Consider the following 19,134-nt stretch of genomic DNA (forward strand, 5'->3'; position numbering starts at 1 on the left):
TTTTCTTTTGCAATCTAGTCTTTTATTGCACAGTAATTAGATATTACCAGGGTGATTTGTAGGATTATATAATATAAAATCAGAAAGCAAAATTGGCACCATCTAGTATGCAGAATATTATGATGCGCAGAAGGGAGGAGCATAGATTTTCTTAATGCATAACTATGGTTTACAGATGAAAGAAAATTGAATTGCACATGATAAGGGATTGATGGATTCCTGTCCTGGAAAGAGCAGTTAGGAATGGCTGAAAACTTAGTTGGAAAGAGATGCTTCTGAAAAGGTTTTCCCTAAGAGCATAGGAAATTGAAGGAGGAGTAGGTGACTTTCTAACACTAACTTCACACCTCTTGATTCCCATAATATCTAAAAATCTGTTGATCTCTATTTGAATATATTTGACTAATAAATGTCCACAGCTCTCTTAAGTAGCGAATTCCAAAGATTCATCACTGACCTGAATGAGATCACTTCCTATTCTTCTCAACTCAAAAGTTATAGGCCTTGTCTGTTTATCTTTCCTACGTGACAAACCTGCCATTTCAGAAATCAATCTGGTGAACTTTTGCTGTGCTTCCTAAATTGCAAATGTAGCTTTCCATAAGTAGGTTGACCAGACCTGTACACAATGTTCTAGATGCTAATACACCAGGTCTTGATATAATTAATTAGAGCAAGGCATTCTCTGGTCTTCCATCTGAATCTTACAATAAAGGCCAATGTACTATTTACCTTCCTAATTGCTTGCTAATGCTTCATATTACTCCTTCAATGATTCGTGTACAGGGACACGTAGGTCCCTCTGAACAGCAACATCTCTCAATCTTTCACATTTAAGATGTGCTCTTTCATTCTATTTATTCTATAAAATGGATGACCTCACATTTCTCCACAATATATTCCATTCATAATATTCTTGCCCATTTACGTAGTCAATCTATATAATCCCGAAGCCTTTCTGCACATTCCTCACAGCCCACACTATCAGCAATGACATAGACAGCTCCACAAATGCAGAAGGTGACTTGGATAAATCCACCCAAAGCTGATATAAGTGGAACAGCGCTAAGGTGTGGTACGTCAGCCAATGGAATGTTATTTGTAAATTTTCCACCTGAGTGGCTTGTGAAAAATGTGATGAATTACAGTAATAATTGTTACTGCATATTGAAATGTACTTACCAAAAGTAATTATTATGATTTTGACTTTTATCCGATATTGGTTACAACTGATTCTGAATACTTTAAGTACAAGATTAGTGCCTGCAGACTCAGAGGTATCATAATTTGTGCTGGAGCAGAGGGAGATGTAAAGAATCCTTGGGAGATGCTCTCCTGCTCCTCAAAACGTCCAAAAAGCATTACAAAACTATTTCCTTTATGGGCTTCTTCATGAATAAGCAGAGTTAGCATAGAAATGTAAGATAAATGACATCTCTGCAACTATTGGATTTAAAATAAAGGGTTACACAGTGATGTTAATTTGCTAGAGTTGAAGTCAGTATATGTATTCTCTTCTTTCCAAACTTGAATTAATATCTGAAAGAATTTCTTGACAAGCTCATTGTGGCAGAACATTTCCTGAGCATTGATTGGATTCTACCTTCTAATGAAATTGACTATTGTGAAGAATGAGAACTAACTGTTAATAAGTTAAAGGTGTAATTTTTGACCAGTTTCTTGAATTGATATTGCCTAATGTTTCATTTAATGATTTATAAAAGGAGTAATTGGTTGTTTCAGGTGGATTTGGTGGACTGGGTAGACAATATGTGGCCACGGCACTTAAAGGAAAAGCAGCTGGACTCCACAAATGCAATTGCAGAGATGAAATATCCCAAAGTTCAGAAGTAAGTGGAAATTTTCAGTGCTGAAAGCAGACATTTGGAATCTGTATATTTTTGCTATCATCAGAATTGGATTTATTATCATTGACTTAGATGATGTGAAATTTGTTGTTTTGCAGCAACAGAGGAGACATAAAATTTATTTTTATAATTTATAGTATAGTGCAAAGCAAAAGGAATAATGTGGTAGTGTTCATGGACCGTTCAGAAATCTGATGGAGGGGAAGAAGCTGTTTCTGAATTGTTGAGTGTGGGTCTTCAGGCTCCAGTCCCACTTCCCCAATGGTAGTAATGAGAAGAGGGCATGTCCTGGATGGTGAGGGTCCTTAGTGATGGATGCTGCCTTTTTGAGTCACCGCCTCTTGAAGATGCCCGCAATGGTGGGAAGGGTTGTACCAGTGATGGAGCTGGCTGAGTCTATAACCCTCTGCAGTTTCTTGCGATCCTGTGCATTGAAGCCTCCATACCAGGCGGTGATGCAACCTCTTCACTGTACATATATAGCCATTTGTAAGAGTCTTTGGTGACATACCGAATCTCCTCAAACTTCTAACAAAGTAGAGCTGCTGGCTGCCTTTTATGTGATTGCATCAATGTGTTGGGCCAAAGATAGATGCTCTGAGATGTTGACCCCGAAGAACTTGAAGCTGCTCACCCTTTCCACAGCTGACCCCTCAATGAGGACTGGTGTGTGCTCTCCTGATTTCCTCTTCCTGAAGTTCACAATCAATTCCTTGGTCTTGCTGACATTGAGTGTGAGGTTGTTGTTGCGACACCACTCAACCAGCTGATCTATCTGTACACCTCCTCATCGCCATTGTAATACCACATTGCTGAATTGCACTTATTTATTCTAAATATTTTGATATTTAGTACTAAATATCACAACCAGGTCCTCCAGGATATTCTAAACAAAATATCATGGAGGATCCGGTTGTGATAATTTGTACTAAATTAATGATACAGCTACTAGGAGCAGCCACGGTGATTCTCATTCAAGGGTTCTGTTCTAAATCTGAGTAATTGGATTAATTTATGAGGGAGAGCTAAACTGGTCATCCAAGTGAATTAAATTTGCAATATTCTCAGTCTTGATTGAAGTTGTTTCTCGTTTAGTCATTGTGTCCAACTGACTTTGACACGTTCTGTTTTGCATTTTGATGGAGGTTGAATTCAACTAACTCCCCACAGACCAGAAGTTGAAGAAAGGAGCAGAGAAAACTTAAAGCAAATGTATTATCTTTCTGAAATTTTGATGTATTGATTAGTGAAATCATATTTCCCCTGGTTTGAGACTCTGGGATTGAGGGAGTTAATGTTCATTTCAATTGCTTCACTGATTTCCCATATTGAGTTACTAAAGCACAGGTGCTTGGAAAAATGCTTGTATAACATTAATTTTTCAGTGTTACATGACTCTCAATTGATTTTTCCTGGAATGTAATGCAATATTCATTTTGGAGTCATTTTACATCTATTCAAAAATTTGACTGGGCACTAAAGGGTGCAAATCACATTTGTGTGTCTGATGTGATTCCTGCATGGAAGAGCAACTTTTTTATTGGCATTCTCAGGACAACTCGATCTTCACAGAACTGTAATAAGTCCTACATTGATATTTTCTTCAATGGACTCCCACCCACCACCAACAGAAAAGGTACTGACTGCCACTAATCTTGTTCTCAAAACTACAATCGCACTCCCGACACACCCCATTTCCCCTTCCAACATAGAAGTCCCAATCTTCAATCCACACCTCTCTCCCCTCCTGATGATTTTATGTCTATTTAATCAAATTAAACAAACAAGTGAAAATGTATAATGTGGTGCATTAAAATACAGAACAAAACATGAACACCTAATTTGCCTCTCTTAATGATGGTTGTTACAGTTTTAAGCTTGTATACAAGAAACAATTTTTGTTTCGTATGATACCATCAAAAAGAGAAGAGAGTTCAGGTTTTGTACTGTTCAAATCTAAAATGTAAAATTCTGCTAATTGTGGAAAAAGGTTTTCTGGGATTTTTAAAAAAATTTTTTTTCCCTCTGGAAGAAATGGCACCTGTAAGTCCTGGCAGACCTTGTGAATACTCACGTTAGTCTTGGTCATATTCATTTGTCGAAGTTGTTTGCAGATTTGCTTCTGGGAGCTGCTGCATGTTAGCTTGAGCTCTTCAACAAATTGTGAGACTGAGAATTTGAATAAGTTACAAACATCGGTACAAATTCCTGGTAAACGATATTATTAGTGGCATTTCCAGTTTAAAGAGATAAATTTGATAGATAAGCTCAATATTTTTGGACAACCCTAACATTGTCATCAAACCTGTTTACCAGGGCTGTGTTGTTTGGCAAATCGACTTCTACCACAAGGAGACTGACTGCCAGCTCTTACCTTCTCATATGCAACTTCTGGACCATAACCCCACCACTTAACATTAGGCCGTTGTCTCTCAGACAGTCATTGTCCCCACTTCCTCCAGAACTGTCCTGGTAGACCAATTGTTTCAGCCGGCTCTCCTCTCACAGAATTTATTTTGTCCTATGTTGACTCTATTCTTTCTCCTCTTATCCAATCTCTTCCCACTTAAATCCATAAAACCTCTGCCATCTATCTCCAGATTGACATTTTCCAGTTTCCTAGTCCCAACTGGTCCATTTCTAAAATTGACCAATCCCTTTTATATCACCATCCCATGCCAGGGTTGCCTGACGACCCTTCATTTCTTCTTTGAACGCAGCCCCAGCCAGGTCCACTCCACTGTCGGGCTCCTTCGTTTAGCTGAATGTCTCATATGAAATGTAATATTGGTGCCATTTTCCAACATTCTCTTGTATTCGAGCTGGTATTGATATTGGTTTATTATTGTCATGTGTACCCAAAGTGAAAAACTTTGTTTCCGTGCCATCCAGACATACGTAAGTACATTGAGGCAGTAAAAAGAAAATGCAGAATATAATGCAACACATAAAACACTGGAGGAACTCAGCACGTCAGGCAGCATCTGTGGAGGAAAATGGACAGTCAGCATTTCGGATTGAGACCCTTCATCTGGACTGAAAGATAGAGGGGAGATAGCCAGGATGAAAAGGTGAAGGGAAGGGGTGGAGCAAGAGCTGGCAGGTGATGGGTGGATCCAGGAGTAGTGGGTGAGGGGAGCCAGTGGGAGGAGTGTGTGGAATGTAGCACTGCTGCTACAGAGAAAGTGCAGTGTAGGTAAACAAATAAAGTGCAAGGGCTGCAACAAAGTAGATTGGGAGATCATGTATTCAATTTTAACGTATGAGATTCCATTTGAGAGTCTGATAACGGCGGGATAGAAGTCTTTTGAGTCTGGTGCTACATGCTTTCGAGGTTTTGTATCTTCTGCCTGACGGGAGAGGAGAGGATGACTGGGGTGGGAGCATTCCTTGATTATGTTGGCTGCTTTCCCTAGACACTGGAAAGTGTAGATGGAGTCAGTGGAAGGGAGGCTGGTTTGCGTGATGGACTCGGTTGCATTCACACCTCTGCAACTTGTTGCAATCTTGGGCAGAGCAGTTGCTATACCAAACTGTGGTGCATCTGGATAGATGCCTTCTATGGTGCATCTGTAAAAATTGGTGAGAGTCATCAGGGACATGCCGAATTTCCTTAGCGTTCTGAGGATTTTCCTGATGTGTTCTGTATCCAGCATTTTACTTTTCTTGCCTCCTGTTGTCATTCATGTCCCTCTATTTACACTTCCTCCAGACGGACTAGTAGCAGTTAACAAGCCTTTCCCATCTACCTTCTTTTTCTCAATCAGAGGGGTGACTACAGATTTGTGGAAATGATCATCCCTTACCTCTTTTTCTGGTACGTTGTTGAGTGTATTGATGCTACTTTACACTTTTGTAAAGAACTTGCAAGCTTCATCGACTTTCCACCCTGCTCTCACTTTCAGATGGTCTGTTTGACTCTTCCCTTTCTTGACTTCTTTATCACTATCTTGGATAGGTTAGTGACCAATACCCTTTACAAATAAAAGCACAAAATGCTGAAAACACTCAAAAGGTCAGGCAGCACCTGTGGAAAGAGAAACACAGTTAAACTTTTGGGTCAAGGACGCTTTGTCAGAACTGAAGCATTAACTCTGATGCTCCCTCCACGGATGCTCTCTGACCTGGTGTGTGTTTCTAGCATTTTTGAATTTTTATTTTAGGTATCCAGCATCCATAGAGTAGTTATAATGGGGAGCTTCAATTATCCCAATGTAAACTGGGTCAGCAATAGTGTTAAGGGGCAAGGCTCAAGAGCATTAAAATGTGCCCTGGATAAGATTCTAGAACAGCATGTTTCTGATCCAGCAAGGAAAGAGGCATTGCTGGATGTGGCTCTGGGAATGAGGTGGGTCAAAAGCACCAAATTTCAGTATGGGTAGATTTAGGAGATAATGGTCATAACATCTAGGTTGGGTATAGAAAAGGTGGAGGAGCAACCCAAAGTAAAAATAATTAATTGAAGGTTGGCCAATTTCAGATGGGAGTGGATCTGGTCCAGTTAAATTGGAACAGAAAGTTGACAGGTAGAACTGTAGCAAGGCAAATGGACTGCCTTTAAGGAAGAGATGTTTCAGGAACAGTTGAGGTGCATTCCTATGAAGTGTAAATAGTCATTGTACAAACCCAGAACTCCTTGGATTACAGAAGAGATTCAGAGGAAACAAAAAAAGGCTGCTTATGATGTGTCAAGTTATTAATACCGGAGAGAACTCAGCTGGTTACAAAAGAATCAGAGAAGTGAAAACTGAAGAAAGAGAGGCAAGGAGAGCATATAAAGAATTGGTAAATTGGTTTATTATTGTCACGTACCGAGGTACTGTAAAAAAAACTTGCCTTGCATACCGTCCATGCAGATCAATTCATTACAACAGTGCATTGAGGTAGTACAAGGTAAAACAATAACAGAGTGCTGAATAAAGTGTTGCCATGCAGGTAGACAGTAAGGTGCAAGGTCACAACAAGGTAGATTGTGAGGTCAAGAATCCATCTTATCATACTAGGGAACCATTCAATAGTCTTATAACAGTGGGATAGAAGCTGTCCTTGTGCCTGGTGGTATGAGCTTTCAGGCTTTTGTATCTTCGGCAAGACGGGAGGGAGGAGAAGAGAGAATGTCCGGGGTGGGTGGGATCTTTGGTTATGCGGGCTGCTTCACCGAGGCAGTGAGTAGTGTAGACAGAGTCCATGGAGGGGAGGCTGGTTTCCGTGATCTGGACGCAGCTCAGCACAACTCTCTGCAGTTTCTCGCTGTCATGGGCAAAGCAGTTGCCATACCAAACTTGATGTATCCAGATAGGATGCTTTCTATAGGGCATTGGTCAGGTTCAAAGGGGACATGCCAAATCTCTTTCAGCCTCCTGAGGAAGTAGAGTTTTCTTGGCCATAGCATCAACGTGGTTGGACTAGGACAGGTTCTTGGTGATCTTAACTCCTAGGAACTTGAAACACTCACCCCTCTCAACCTCAGCACAGTTGATGTAAACAGGAGCATGTGCACTGCCCCCCTTCCTGAAGTCAATGTCCAGCTCTTTTGTTTTGCTGACACTGAAGGAAAGGTTGTTGCTGTGACACCTTGTCACTAGGCTCTCAATCTCCTTCCTGTACTCTGACTCATCATTGTTTGAGAATGGTTAGCTGCCAACAGTATCCAAAAGTATTCTAAGGGCATATAAATAGTAACAGCATAGTACATGGAGGAATGGCATCTATCAATGACAAAAGTGGGAACTTGTACATGGATGGTGAAGGCACTGTTATGCTACTAAATGAGTACTTTGCATCTATCTTAAGGGGAGAGGGTGCATCGAAGTAATAATGAAGATGGAGGTAGTTGACACACTTGATATATTAAAATTGATAACATGGAGGCATTAGAAAAGTTGGCTGAATTTAAAATGGGTAAGTCACCAGGGTGGGATGCACCCTATAGAGAGTTATCATGGGGGCATTGACCACTTGATAGAATTTTTAATGAGGTTGGGGATAGAGTTGATGAGAATAATTCATTTGAAATGAATTGAGATGTATATGAGATGCTAAGGATCAGGACCAGATTGGCTAGTAGGAGACTATTCCTTTTGGTAGAGGGGTTAAGGATTGGAAGTCAGAAGTATACGATAAAGAGGAAGAGAATTAAAAGTGAAAGGAGGAAAATGTCTTTACTCAGTACTGGAATTTGAAAACCTGCAGTTATGGTTGAGGTAGATTCCTTTAGGGTCTTTAAGAGGGAATTGGATGAATACAGTATATGGTGAGGTAATATTTGCAAATGTACAGAGAAGGAGTGGGGTGGGTGGAACTGATGCATTGCTCTGGTAGAGAGTCAACATGGACATGATTGGGGAACTGGCCTTGTTCTGTGCATATGAACTTCCCAAAGTCTCTTGATAAGGTGCCATGTGGAAGGCTTATCAGCCAAGTTCAAGCATATAGCATAAAAGGGATATTGATTGCATGGATACGAAGCTGGCCAAGTAACAAGCAACAGAGGGTCAAGATGAGTGATTCTTTTAGACTAGAGGAAGGTGAATAGTAGCATTCCCCAGGGATCAGTGTTAGGACCATTGCTGCTTTTGATCTATATAATAACCTGGATTTGGGGGCCCAAGGTACAATTTTTAAATTTCCAGATGATGCAAAACTTGGCAGTATTGTTTACTAGAAGGAGGATTGTGATTGTTTGTAGCAGGATCTAACAGACTGGTAGAATGGGCAGATGCACGATGAAGCTGAATGCAGGGAATATGAGGTGATAACTTTGCTAGGAGGTAATATATTGTAAAGGAGACTATTTGAAAAGGTTTGCAGGGGCAGAAGGACCTTTGAGTATTGGAAAGTGGCAGAGCAGGAAGTAGTTAAAAAGGCGTACCTAGCTTTATCAATAGAGGCACAGTGTATAAAAGCAGAAAAGTCATACTGAACCTTTATAAAATTCTGGTCTGGCCTCAGCTGAAGTATTATGTTCATTTCTGATTGTGTCATTTATAGGAAGGATGTGAAGGCTCTGGAGAGAGTCCAGGGGAGATTTCCAAGAATGATTCTTAGGATGAGGGACAATATTCTCACAAGGGTAGATTGGAGAGGCTGGGACTGTTTCTGCTGAGGGGAGGTTTGATAGATTATATGAGTTGATAAGGGTGGACAGAGTGGATAGTAGGAGACTATTCCCTTTGGTGGAAGGGTTGAGAACTGGAAATCAGAAGTATACAATAAAGAGGAAGAGAATTAAAAATATGAGGAAAATTTGTTTACTCAGCACTGGAATTTGGAAGCCTCCAGTTTTAGTAGGGGTAGATTCCATTAGGGCCTTTAAGAGGGAATTGGATTAATACATGGTGACACAATATTTGCAAGTGTATAAAGAAGGAGGAGGGGGTGGTTGGAATTAATGCATTGCTTTGGTAGAATGTCAGCATGGACACAGTGGGCCAACTGGCCTCATTCTGTGTTGTCACCATTTTATGATTCTGGACTTTTATTGATTTTAAAAAGATATAGCATGAAACGAGCCCTTCGACCCACCAAGTACTCACCAGCTATCAACCACCTATTTATGCTAATCCTACAATTAAAAAGTGTTTCATTCTAAAAGGGTCACAAATAAAAAAAATTATGTTTATATTAGAAGCGATCCTCCTCACCTCCTGTTTCCTTAATATAGGTTTTGATTGGAAAAGCCAGGTGATTTTTGGTGACTTTATTTCTGTATGTGTAATCATTGAAACAAAAAAAACCAAATTCCTTTATTAACAAAAAAATGTATTTAATTTTTGCTGCACGTGATTTTTTTTGTACTTCTTCAGGAATGCATTGTTTTATAAAATATTTTTGGTACTTCAAGCTCTACTTAATATCTGACTTGAAATAGAAGTAAACAATCTTTACACATGTTTTTAATGATTTAATTTGTTTTGTTTGCCCTTATTTGTAATAAGTCACTGACTGCCTGATTTGTTGGTTTAGAATTTGGTGGCTTTTGCATCTTTTTCCAGATAGTATGACATTAAAATTAAGTTGTATGCTAGATTTAAGCTGATTATGTGTCAACTGTTTATGTTAGGAGTTGTGATGTATGGAATGTTACTCACAAAATGCTCTTCCTGATTTTTGCATAAAGTTAGGAGACATTGTGTGCTGTTTCTTATGTGATGCTGGACAATGTACTTACCAAAGAGACTAGTTTTGCATAATGAATAATGTGCTATGTTGGCAACGAGGTGGAGTTTTGTTACTGGGGAGTCTGTTATTTAAAAAGACTTCATTAACGGATTTTATATGCATGTAATTCATTTTTAATAAATTTGGATAAATATTTGCCTTTTGTTAATACGTAATGCTTGGAGCTCGCTTAGGGGTTTGTTGTTATAGTTGTGTTAATAGAAGCATAGAGAGTGCAAGATGACTGGGGGAAATAATGGAAGACAGAGGACGCGAGAAGCCACAAACTTTAATAAACAGATACACGTATCAATTTAAGTTGTTGTGTTGTTTGAGAGAACTTTGCAAGCCTGAGGGTATCCTAATTTGCAGTCATTTAGTATTTAACATGGACTTGCCTTTACCAGTGTAATGTCTGTACAGTCATACCATTTTCACATACAATTATATGTGTGTACATTCCTCATCGTTTTTCTGCTATGATTTTCTCTGCTCTTCTCATGAACAAATTCTCTCATTTTAAGATCTAGTTTGCTTATGCTCTGGTATCAGAACCTAAGCAGTGATTCTTTATTTGTTAGACCAGGAAATGAAGGATAACAAGCTGTTTGATTGTGAAATGGATACCAAACTGAGATCAGGAGGACCTGCAACTGGATGACAGCTGTGCCATGAACAGATTCTTCAGGGCTGTCGATGCCATCTACAACCCAAGCACTCAAGGCCCAATCTCACTGAGAAGCAAGAATGGAAGTGAATTTATCAAGGACAGAGAGGCAGCCGACATCAACTGGAAGGACAGCGACTCTGACCTTGATAAGAGTGCCCTTGACTCTATCACACAGCGACCTATTCAGTCCAGCATATTTGCACGTATTTATTAGGCAAGGGGTAATGGGCAAGATAGTAGAAGGAGGAGAATGCTTATTGAAAAGCCAAACAAAAATGGATACTTTGCTGACTTTCCTCCATGATGCTATCTGAGGACCCCTGGCATATCCTTTGTTTCTCAGATGTGGGCCTTGAAGTTGTGGATTTGTAACTGAAGTGCTTTACTCTTGAGATTTGAACTTAGTAGGGATACCACCTTCTTACAAGGTCTTGTTTTTTTGTGGGCATGTAGACTTTCCAACTCGTTGGTCTGGAGTGGTGGTAAGGCCGGACTGAATATGCTGTTGTGTGGTGGAGTCAAGAATGTCCTTATAACAAGGTCCGGGTTGCAGTCCTCCCAGAGGTCGAATGCCTCTCTGCCCTTGATAAATTCACCTCTATTCTTTATTCTCAGTGAGATTGGGCCTTGGGCTTTTGGGTTGTGCCTCTGAAGAATCTGCCTGTGTTATGCCTGTCAGCTGTTTGTGAGTCCTTCTGAGCTCTCTCCAGCTGCCATTTGTTTTCTCAATCATGGGTTTTCTCCTGGACTTTGACCTTTAGATACCTGCAGAATTGTTTACCTCAAGGTCATACATTCAGCATTTGCAAGACTAAGCCCCACAAACATCCTGAACATGCCATTCAGCCCATTGACATGTTCACGACAAGACCCCAGAAAACGTGGATCTCTTCCTATCTCTTGGGAGTTGCTTGTCAGCCAAGGCAGACATTGATGATCCTTTAGTTTACCAGCACAGCTTTTAGACTACTGATGAAAAAGCAGTTTGAAGATCAGGACCTCAAACCTGGTACAGAACTTGTGACCGAGCAGCCAGCGTGATCCCTCACCTATTATATGCCTTCTAAGGCTTGGACAACTTGCAGCAGATATCTCAAGCCACTGGAAGGATACCCACTAAAGCTGTCTTTGCAAAATCCTTGAATCCACTGGAAGGATAAGCAAGCAAACTCACTATCCTCTCCCAGAGCAACTTGCTAGCACTGAGGCCCTAATTACACCCAGTCAATCCCAACATGCAGGCCACTTTCTTTCATGCCCAACAACAAACTTCCTGATGCATGTGCTTTATTCTGAACTTGTTCACAAGAACTGATTGTTGGTGGGTAGAGGAAAAGATTCAAAGATGTTCTAAAAGCTTCCTTGAAAAAAATGCAACATCCCCATTGAACCTAAGAATCCCTGGCCCATAACTTCTAAAACTGGAGAAAAAGCATTCAGGGTGGCACTGGGGACTTTGAGAACATGCATTGGGAGCGCACAGGAGACCTACTTAAATGGAGTTAGGAACACACTGCATCACAAACTATTCAGTTGCCTGTTCTGTCAGACACCTCCTGCCTCGTGTGGAAAGGTCTGCAAGTCGCATATTGGCCTCATCATTTACCTCGGAGACCACAGATCTAGAGTGGAAGCTAGTCATCTTTGATTGTAAAGAAACTGCCAATTTTCCATCTGCCACACTGAGGATAGCTGGCTCAGTATAGACTTTCTGAAATAAATGTTTTGGTTCTTTTAAAATCATGAAATAAATGTTCCCATGATAATACCTTTTGTGTACAAGCTCAAAAGGGATGCCATGAAAAACCAACAAGAGGTTCTCATTAAGTAAATGTGTTGGAATCCCTACTGTCTTTCTTGTCTTGCTATGGAGTTAATATGTTCCCCCACTGTGCCCATAGTTCTTCAGTTGACACCTGAATCTGACAAAAAGCCTAATTGGCTTCTAGGTCAGTGCTTTATTCCTTAATGTATTGGGTGCATTAGTCGTTCTAATTGATTTTCTATAGAAATTTTTGTATTTATTGTGACAGGAAAGGTGTAAGTGCTGCTTAACTTTTTTGAATTGTATTATTAGAGTCTTAATCCTGTTGCTGACATTGATGGATTTATTGCTTGATGGTGTACATGTGGAATGAGGAAATATTTAGATGATAGAACCCTTAATTCCCATTTCAGGCCGTGGAGAGTTATTAAATTATTAAAATACAGCAGTTTGTAGATGAACAAATGTAGAACATTGTGTAAGATGATCAGAGCGATAGGATTAAAGGCAGCATAAATATTATTTGTCTTCATCCAGGCTTTATGAAAGTCTCGACAGATGGCAGAGTGGTAATAGATGTGGATGCCAATGTGTTAACAGTTGTGTTATTACAAAAAATGAAATCCAACAAAAATGTTCAGGCATTGAAACCAGTTTATTTTTATGTGAGTTCTACATGCAGCTTTTTCCAGTTACCTTTAAGTGTATATGGTTATGTTGTCCTTTTTGGTTTACTTAGAATATTGGATTTTCTCAAAATATTCATTTTTTGGGAGATGGGCATCATTGGCAAGGCCAACATTTATTGTGCATCTTTAATTGTTCTTGGGTAGGTAGTGGTGAGCAGTTTACCATTGGCACATATTTTAAAAACTAAATTCTAAATATGGTTTTGTAAAATTAATGCTATCTGTAGAATTATTCTGTTATTCTGACAGAATATTTTAAAAATAGAATTTTGCATGTTTTGTTATGTAATTGTAAACTCCATAAAAGGCTATGTTTAGAAACCTTTATCTTTTAATATGAGCCATTAAATTGCAATTAGAATTAAAATCTCAACACCATCACCTGCAAGTTTGCATACAGAGTCTGACCGTATCTGACAGAGCTGAACCACATGAAGGCTGCCTCTTTAATAGTGCAACAACAGAACCTAAAACAGATGATTATGTAAGCACCAGCTTGTTTCCTGAAATAGGTAATGCAGGTTCACACAAGTTGTGATATGGACGGGCATCAGGGCCTCTTTGATAGTTGCTCTGCAAAGAACATGGAGGGTCTTATCATCAAAACTGAGTCAGAGAACTGTAACAGTAACAATGGGGAACAAAGACTATTAGACCCTGCAAATTGCCCAAGCCGTCTTCATGACATCAGTGCATATCTTTCTGTCAACCTCAATCCTGAATCCTGTTGCTAGGCAGCGGACTTCTCCTTAACCAGAAGCAGCTCTGATCTGCAGACTGCTGCTGTTGCCACCTGGTACAGTCCTTCACAGCCTATCAGCAGACGAGTGTGTGCATTGCCTGCATACTGCTTAGATTCTATCTTTAAAATGAAGGCAATAAATGAAGAGGAGATGAGGCAATAAATGATCCTTAGAAGAGTTCACCAACGCTGACACAACATAACCCACAAAAAGCAACATCGGAGTAATGGTGGGTTCAGATTAACAGCTGAATTATTTGTAAGGTGGATGAAACATCAGTATGATTCAGCCGTTAGTTACAGCTGATGGCTGCTGCTGAATCTAAAAGGACTGGGGATTCATGCAGTGAGTGGAAAGCAACAAATGTTTGCAGCAGATTTAATTAATTGACCTATAGATTGGGAATCAGATTTTGTATAGTTCTGTTTAGAAATACTTGGGTGCAGATGTTGACTTCTGATGTTTGAAATGCTTTTGATAAGTGCTGGAATATGATTACATTGTGAATATTTTGCCCGATTGTGTGACAGTATAAGCAGGACACTAATTGGCATTATCTGTTCATTTTTGAGACTGAGTGCAGCTGCTTTAAGATGTGCAATAGATTTGCAGGAAATTATTTTCCACTCACAATATGTGTAACAAAGTTCATATGCTTGTAAGCCATACATTGTCAGCTGAATACTTAAACTAGTGGAGACATGTACAAGTGGAATCTGCATGTTAACAGATGGAAGTAATTTTATAATAAATCTACTCTTGCCATTTGAGAGAGCATTATGAGATCACTTAGTTTCCTTTAAAGAGTTGGCATGTTAAAACTGAGTATTTGTTTTTAATTATTTGAATTCTTGATTGATGAGATCATTTAAGGCTATTATCTTTTTTGGCTCTTTGCTGCTTAAATGTTAAAGTAATTTTCTTTTGTCTCTTTAATCCAACTACTTGTAACCAGTAACTAATTCCCATTTGTAAACTGATTCATGTTTTGGACATTTTTTTTCTAGCATGTCAGTTTCACTCATAGTCTTTGAAATACACCTGCAATATGGTTCTCAGTGATGCAGTGAGGGGTAAACATAATTTACTGTTTTCCTTGAAGGACAAAAATGTATATTGAAATGCAAAAACAAAAGAATTCTAAAATTTGTTAGAATTAGTAACTGCTTTATTTATGTTCTAAAGTAGACACCTTGCATTAAATGTTCCATTCTTGTTGACCTCCATCATGTCATTGGAGGACATATCATGACCAAGAAGCAGCAAGTTGAATCCTCATTTAGGCCAGCAACTTAATGATAAAGCTTGAAATGATTAATTGTTAAATGCTTTCCCTGCAGGTACTGCTTAATGAGCGTCAAAGGTTGTTATACCGACTTTCACATCGATTTTGGTGGCACTTCAGTCTGGTATCACGTTCTTCGAGGAGGGAAGGTGAATAGTAAAGTACTTGTTTATTTTCTGCTTTTGTTACTTCAATTTGACAAACTTAAATATTGGGTGCTTTGTGTATAGGACTTTTCTCATTTGGAGATACATAAAGCAAAGATTTTTGGAACAGTAACAACAAAATGGTTAATTTTATGTATAACAAATCAAAACCAAAACTGTAGGGTCCTTCTGCTCGTTAAAGGTTATGCCTCGAGTAATTTTGAACCACACAGACCCAAGTCTGATTCAGGGACATTGCTGTATTAGTTGATTTGTAGCGATTTCATTTATTCTCCAGTTACTCCTCTTGGAAAGTGACATGTTTTGACATCAGGTGATCATTAGCATATGGTTGGATAAGATATTCTGCATGGTTAAGAGTGGTGAATAGCCCTCTGGTGCTCATTGTCTAGGTTCTCACATGAAGAATGGTTAGTTAGATAAGATCTTTGGTGGGATCAAGGGACACTGGGCTGAGTAAATTGTAAATTATTGTTGATCAACTTCTGTGGGTGCTACCGTGTGTTAAAGATGAGAAACTGATGTCTTGTTCAGTGGCTTTATAGGTGAGTGTTGTGCAGATAGGCTTTTCTAAAGAATTGCATCACATACAAATCGGACTATATAATGACATGACAACTTAGAGGAATATTTTCAACATGGTGAAATAAAAAGCATGATGAATGGTTATACCACAATTAGTAAAAGTGGAAAAACTTAGTTTCTGCTTTCAAAGGATGGAGACAAATTAACATCTTTTAAAAAGCAACAACAGTGTATCTTCGTGACCACTAAATCCTCTATACAGCTACAAAGTGTTTTGGACCAATATTTTTGGGTGCATGTTTCACAGAGAATTGTAAACTTTCTTTGAAATCAATGTATATTTTGAAAAACATTTTTATAAATACAGCATTTTCTCCACCCTTTTCTCAGAATCATATGAACTGTGTACTAGCCCTCGGGAAACAGAATGAAATTGCAACTTTTGTTGCGGATCTGTTGTGAGAAAATCTTGACTGAACAGGGGCAAATGATTCTCATCTTCTCTGTTTCTTCCTTCTAAGCCTCCCAGCCTTGTCCCTCGACATTAGTTTGCCTCCAACCCCACATAGATAGTGGAACAGTCTGATTGGTTCTCATTGTGGGCCAATGTGTAAATCTGTATCTTATTTTCTGATGGTTTAACTTGGCATCCACAGGCTTGTAAGTTGTATTTCAGAATCTATTGACTATAGTTGAATGTTCTGTTTACCCATAGCCAGAAAATTTAAAGGCATGCAGTATCTAATCACACTTGGGGGGTGGGGTGGGGTGGGTGGGAAAGAAATCACATGAAACAAATCATATATTAGCATATATCTGAAAATTGCTTTTTCGTAAACATATATATTTTCAGTTGCGCTCCTGAATAATTTTGAATTTTAAGTCATGGAAAATGATCAAATTTACCATATAGAATTTTAACAAATTGTTAAGCAATTGCTTAGTTGTTCAGAGGAGGTGGAGGAGTTTGTATTTTATTATGCATGATTTTGACTTTTAATGAAGTTCATGGTCGTCTATACCGCATATCAAAATATTACAATAATTCAAACATTTTAAATTTGAGCTCAATTTTTAATGCAGTGGGAAATTTGAATGGTCCAAAGACACTCAGTTTTATCAGTAGTCTGTCTCATCAGGTATTTTGGTTAGTTCCACCCACATCGCACAATCTGGAGATTTATGAAGAGTGGGTTCTGTCAGGAAAGCAAGGTGATATCTTCCTTGGGGATAGAGTGGATGGATGCCAGCGAATTGAGTTGAAACAAGGATATACCTTTCTGATCCCATCAGGTAACTGAAGACTGTTGTTATTTATTAATTTAATATTATTTTCATAAGTAGACCGATGGAGAGTAGGGTTGTTTACAATCTCACCAAATTTGGAAAGAGGGCAATTTTTGTATGCTACCCTTTTAGTTTGTGTGTTGAGTGTGTGGGGGATTGTGTGTTGTAAATAATTCAGTAAAACTGAATTATCATTATCTGCAAGCCACTTATACTTGAATAAATAGCATCATTTAATATCATGGGCATTAATATAATCATGATTACCTTTGCTATATTTGTATGCATTTCATACACTTACTTAACATCTTAGTGAGATGCATTTTACTTGTGGTATTTAATGTATTTTTCATTCAATTTGATCTGATTTATTCTAGTAGGAGGGTCAACCTCTTACTTTCCAGTAGCAGTATGCCCAGAAATTGAGTTTTAAATGAAACTTCATCTTTGTACTCCATTTGTGAATTTTTGGAAAATTGCTTCCATTATCATCTGCAAGATAGAGATTTGATGTGTTTTTAAGTGACTTGTAATGAACAATTCCAAAAGATGCTGCTGCTTTGGTTCTATTATATGCACTTCATTTGACATTGCTGCAAGATATTATCTCCTTATTCCTCCCCTTCAAAAATAATTTCATAGCTATATATCTTCAACATTCATCTTGCTGCATACCCTTGTGGCAGTTATATTATAGTCAAAAGACTGGTCAAGACATTTGCAGAAAATATAAATCTTCTGACCTCTTATAGTAGCATCATGATGTAATGGTAAAGATTATTATACAGCAGTGTCCTGTTAATCTTCTCCAATATCTGGATGCTGAGATTGTTGGACTGGTGTACCTTGCTGATTTATGGGAGGTGACAGGTTCTGAAAACATTGGTATGTCAATGTCCAATGTTTGAGGAAATATCAACAACTTATGCCTGGAGTTCCAATGTGCATTTAAGTAAGAATGTGCCTTAATTTTTGCTTAAAGGCTTTTGTTTTCCTACTTATCTATATTAAACGACATGCTTGTACAAGCAAGGGAATTGGGTTATTTTAAATAATGTCATCTTCTTGTTAACAAGTATTTAGTATTCAGAAGTCTAACAGCATCCAAATCAAGCTCGCCAGTGTTTGTTACTGAATTGTTACAGTTGCAAATGAAGTAGTACACTGTGAGCTCCTGGTGTGGCATGCTGCAGGAATTGCATACCTATTGCATGGCCGTGTGCTGCCTGGCTTATTTTCATCAGATACAGCTTAAATCAGTGGCAATATAAGTTTAGTTATTGGGGAAAAAATCTGAGGGACAGGACTAATGATTACTTGGAAAGGCAGGGACTAATCGGAGATAGACAACGCAGCTTTGTCAAGGGCAGGTCAATCTGATTACATTTTTTGAGGAGGGAATGTGTACTGATGAAGGCAGTGTAGTAAATGTGGTTTACATAGACTTAATAAGGCCTTCGACAAGGTCCTGCTTGGGAGACTGGTCAGCAATGGGAGACAGGTGATGGTAGAGGTTGTTTTTGTCAACAGGATTGGGGGAGATGTTGACGGTATGGAGGGAAGTCTTGGGCTACAGGGTGATATTGGTGAAGTGGGCTGAGAAATGGCAGATGGAGTTTAATCCTGATAAGTATAAGGTGATGCATTTTGGGAATACTGCTGATGATGCAACATACACCTTGAATGGTAAGGTCCTAGGGAGTATTGAGGAACAGAAGGACCTTGGTGTGCAAGTCCAGAGACCCAGATAACATGGTTAAGAAGGCATATGGGATGTTGGCCTTTAGTTGGGGCATTGAATATAAGAGCAGGGAAGTTACGCTCCAACTTTATAAAACATTGGTCAGACCTCAGCTGGAGTACTGCGTGCAGTTCTGGTCATTATAGGAAGAATGTGATAGTGCTGGAGAGGGTGCAGAGGAGATTCACTAGCATTTTGCATGGGATGGAGCATTTCAGTCATGAGGGGAGACTT

The 19,134-nt window shown here is 39.0% G+C and overlaps 1 protein-coding gene across 16 annotated transcripts in view; it reads left to right on the forward strand.

The window, feature by feature from the left end:
- LOC127579657 (lysine-specific demethylase 2B) overlaps positions 1–19,134 on the forward strand; it is a 196,989-nt gene that overhangs the window by 70,007 nt on the left and 107,848 nt on the right. For 15 of the 16 annotated variants that reach the window (XM_052032594.1, XM_052032599.1, XM_052032595.1 and 12 more), the window contains 3 exons: positions 1,744–1,850; positions 15,236–15,329; positions 17,012–17,165. In XM_052032594.1, coding sequence (XP_051888554.1) covers positions 1,744–1,850; positions 15,236–15,329; positions 17,012–17,165 — 355 coding nt within the window. Of the gene's footprint in view, positions 1–1,743; positions 1,851–14,002; positions 14,125–15,235; positions 15,330–17,011; positions 17,166–19,134 lie in introns of those variants that run through there. The other variant, XM_052032602.1, reaches the window with a different exon arrangement.

The sequence above is a fragment of the Pristis pectinata genome, chromosome 17 (genome assembly GCF_009764475.1).
Source record: "Pristis pectinata isolate sPriPec2 chromosome 17, sPriPec2.1.pri, whole genome shotgun sequence".
NCBI classification, from domain to species: domain Eukaryota; kingdom Metazoa; phylum Chordata; class Chondrichthyes; order Rhinopristiformes; family Pristidae; genus Pristis; species Pristis pectinata.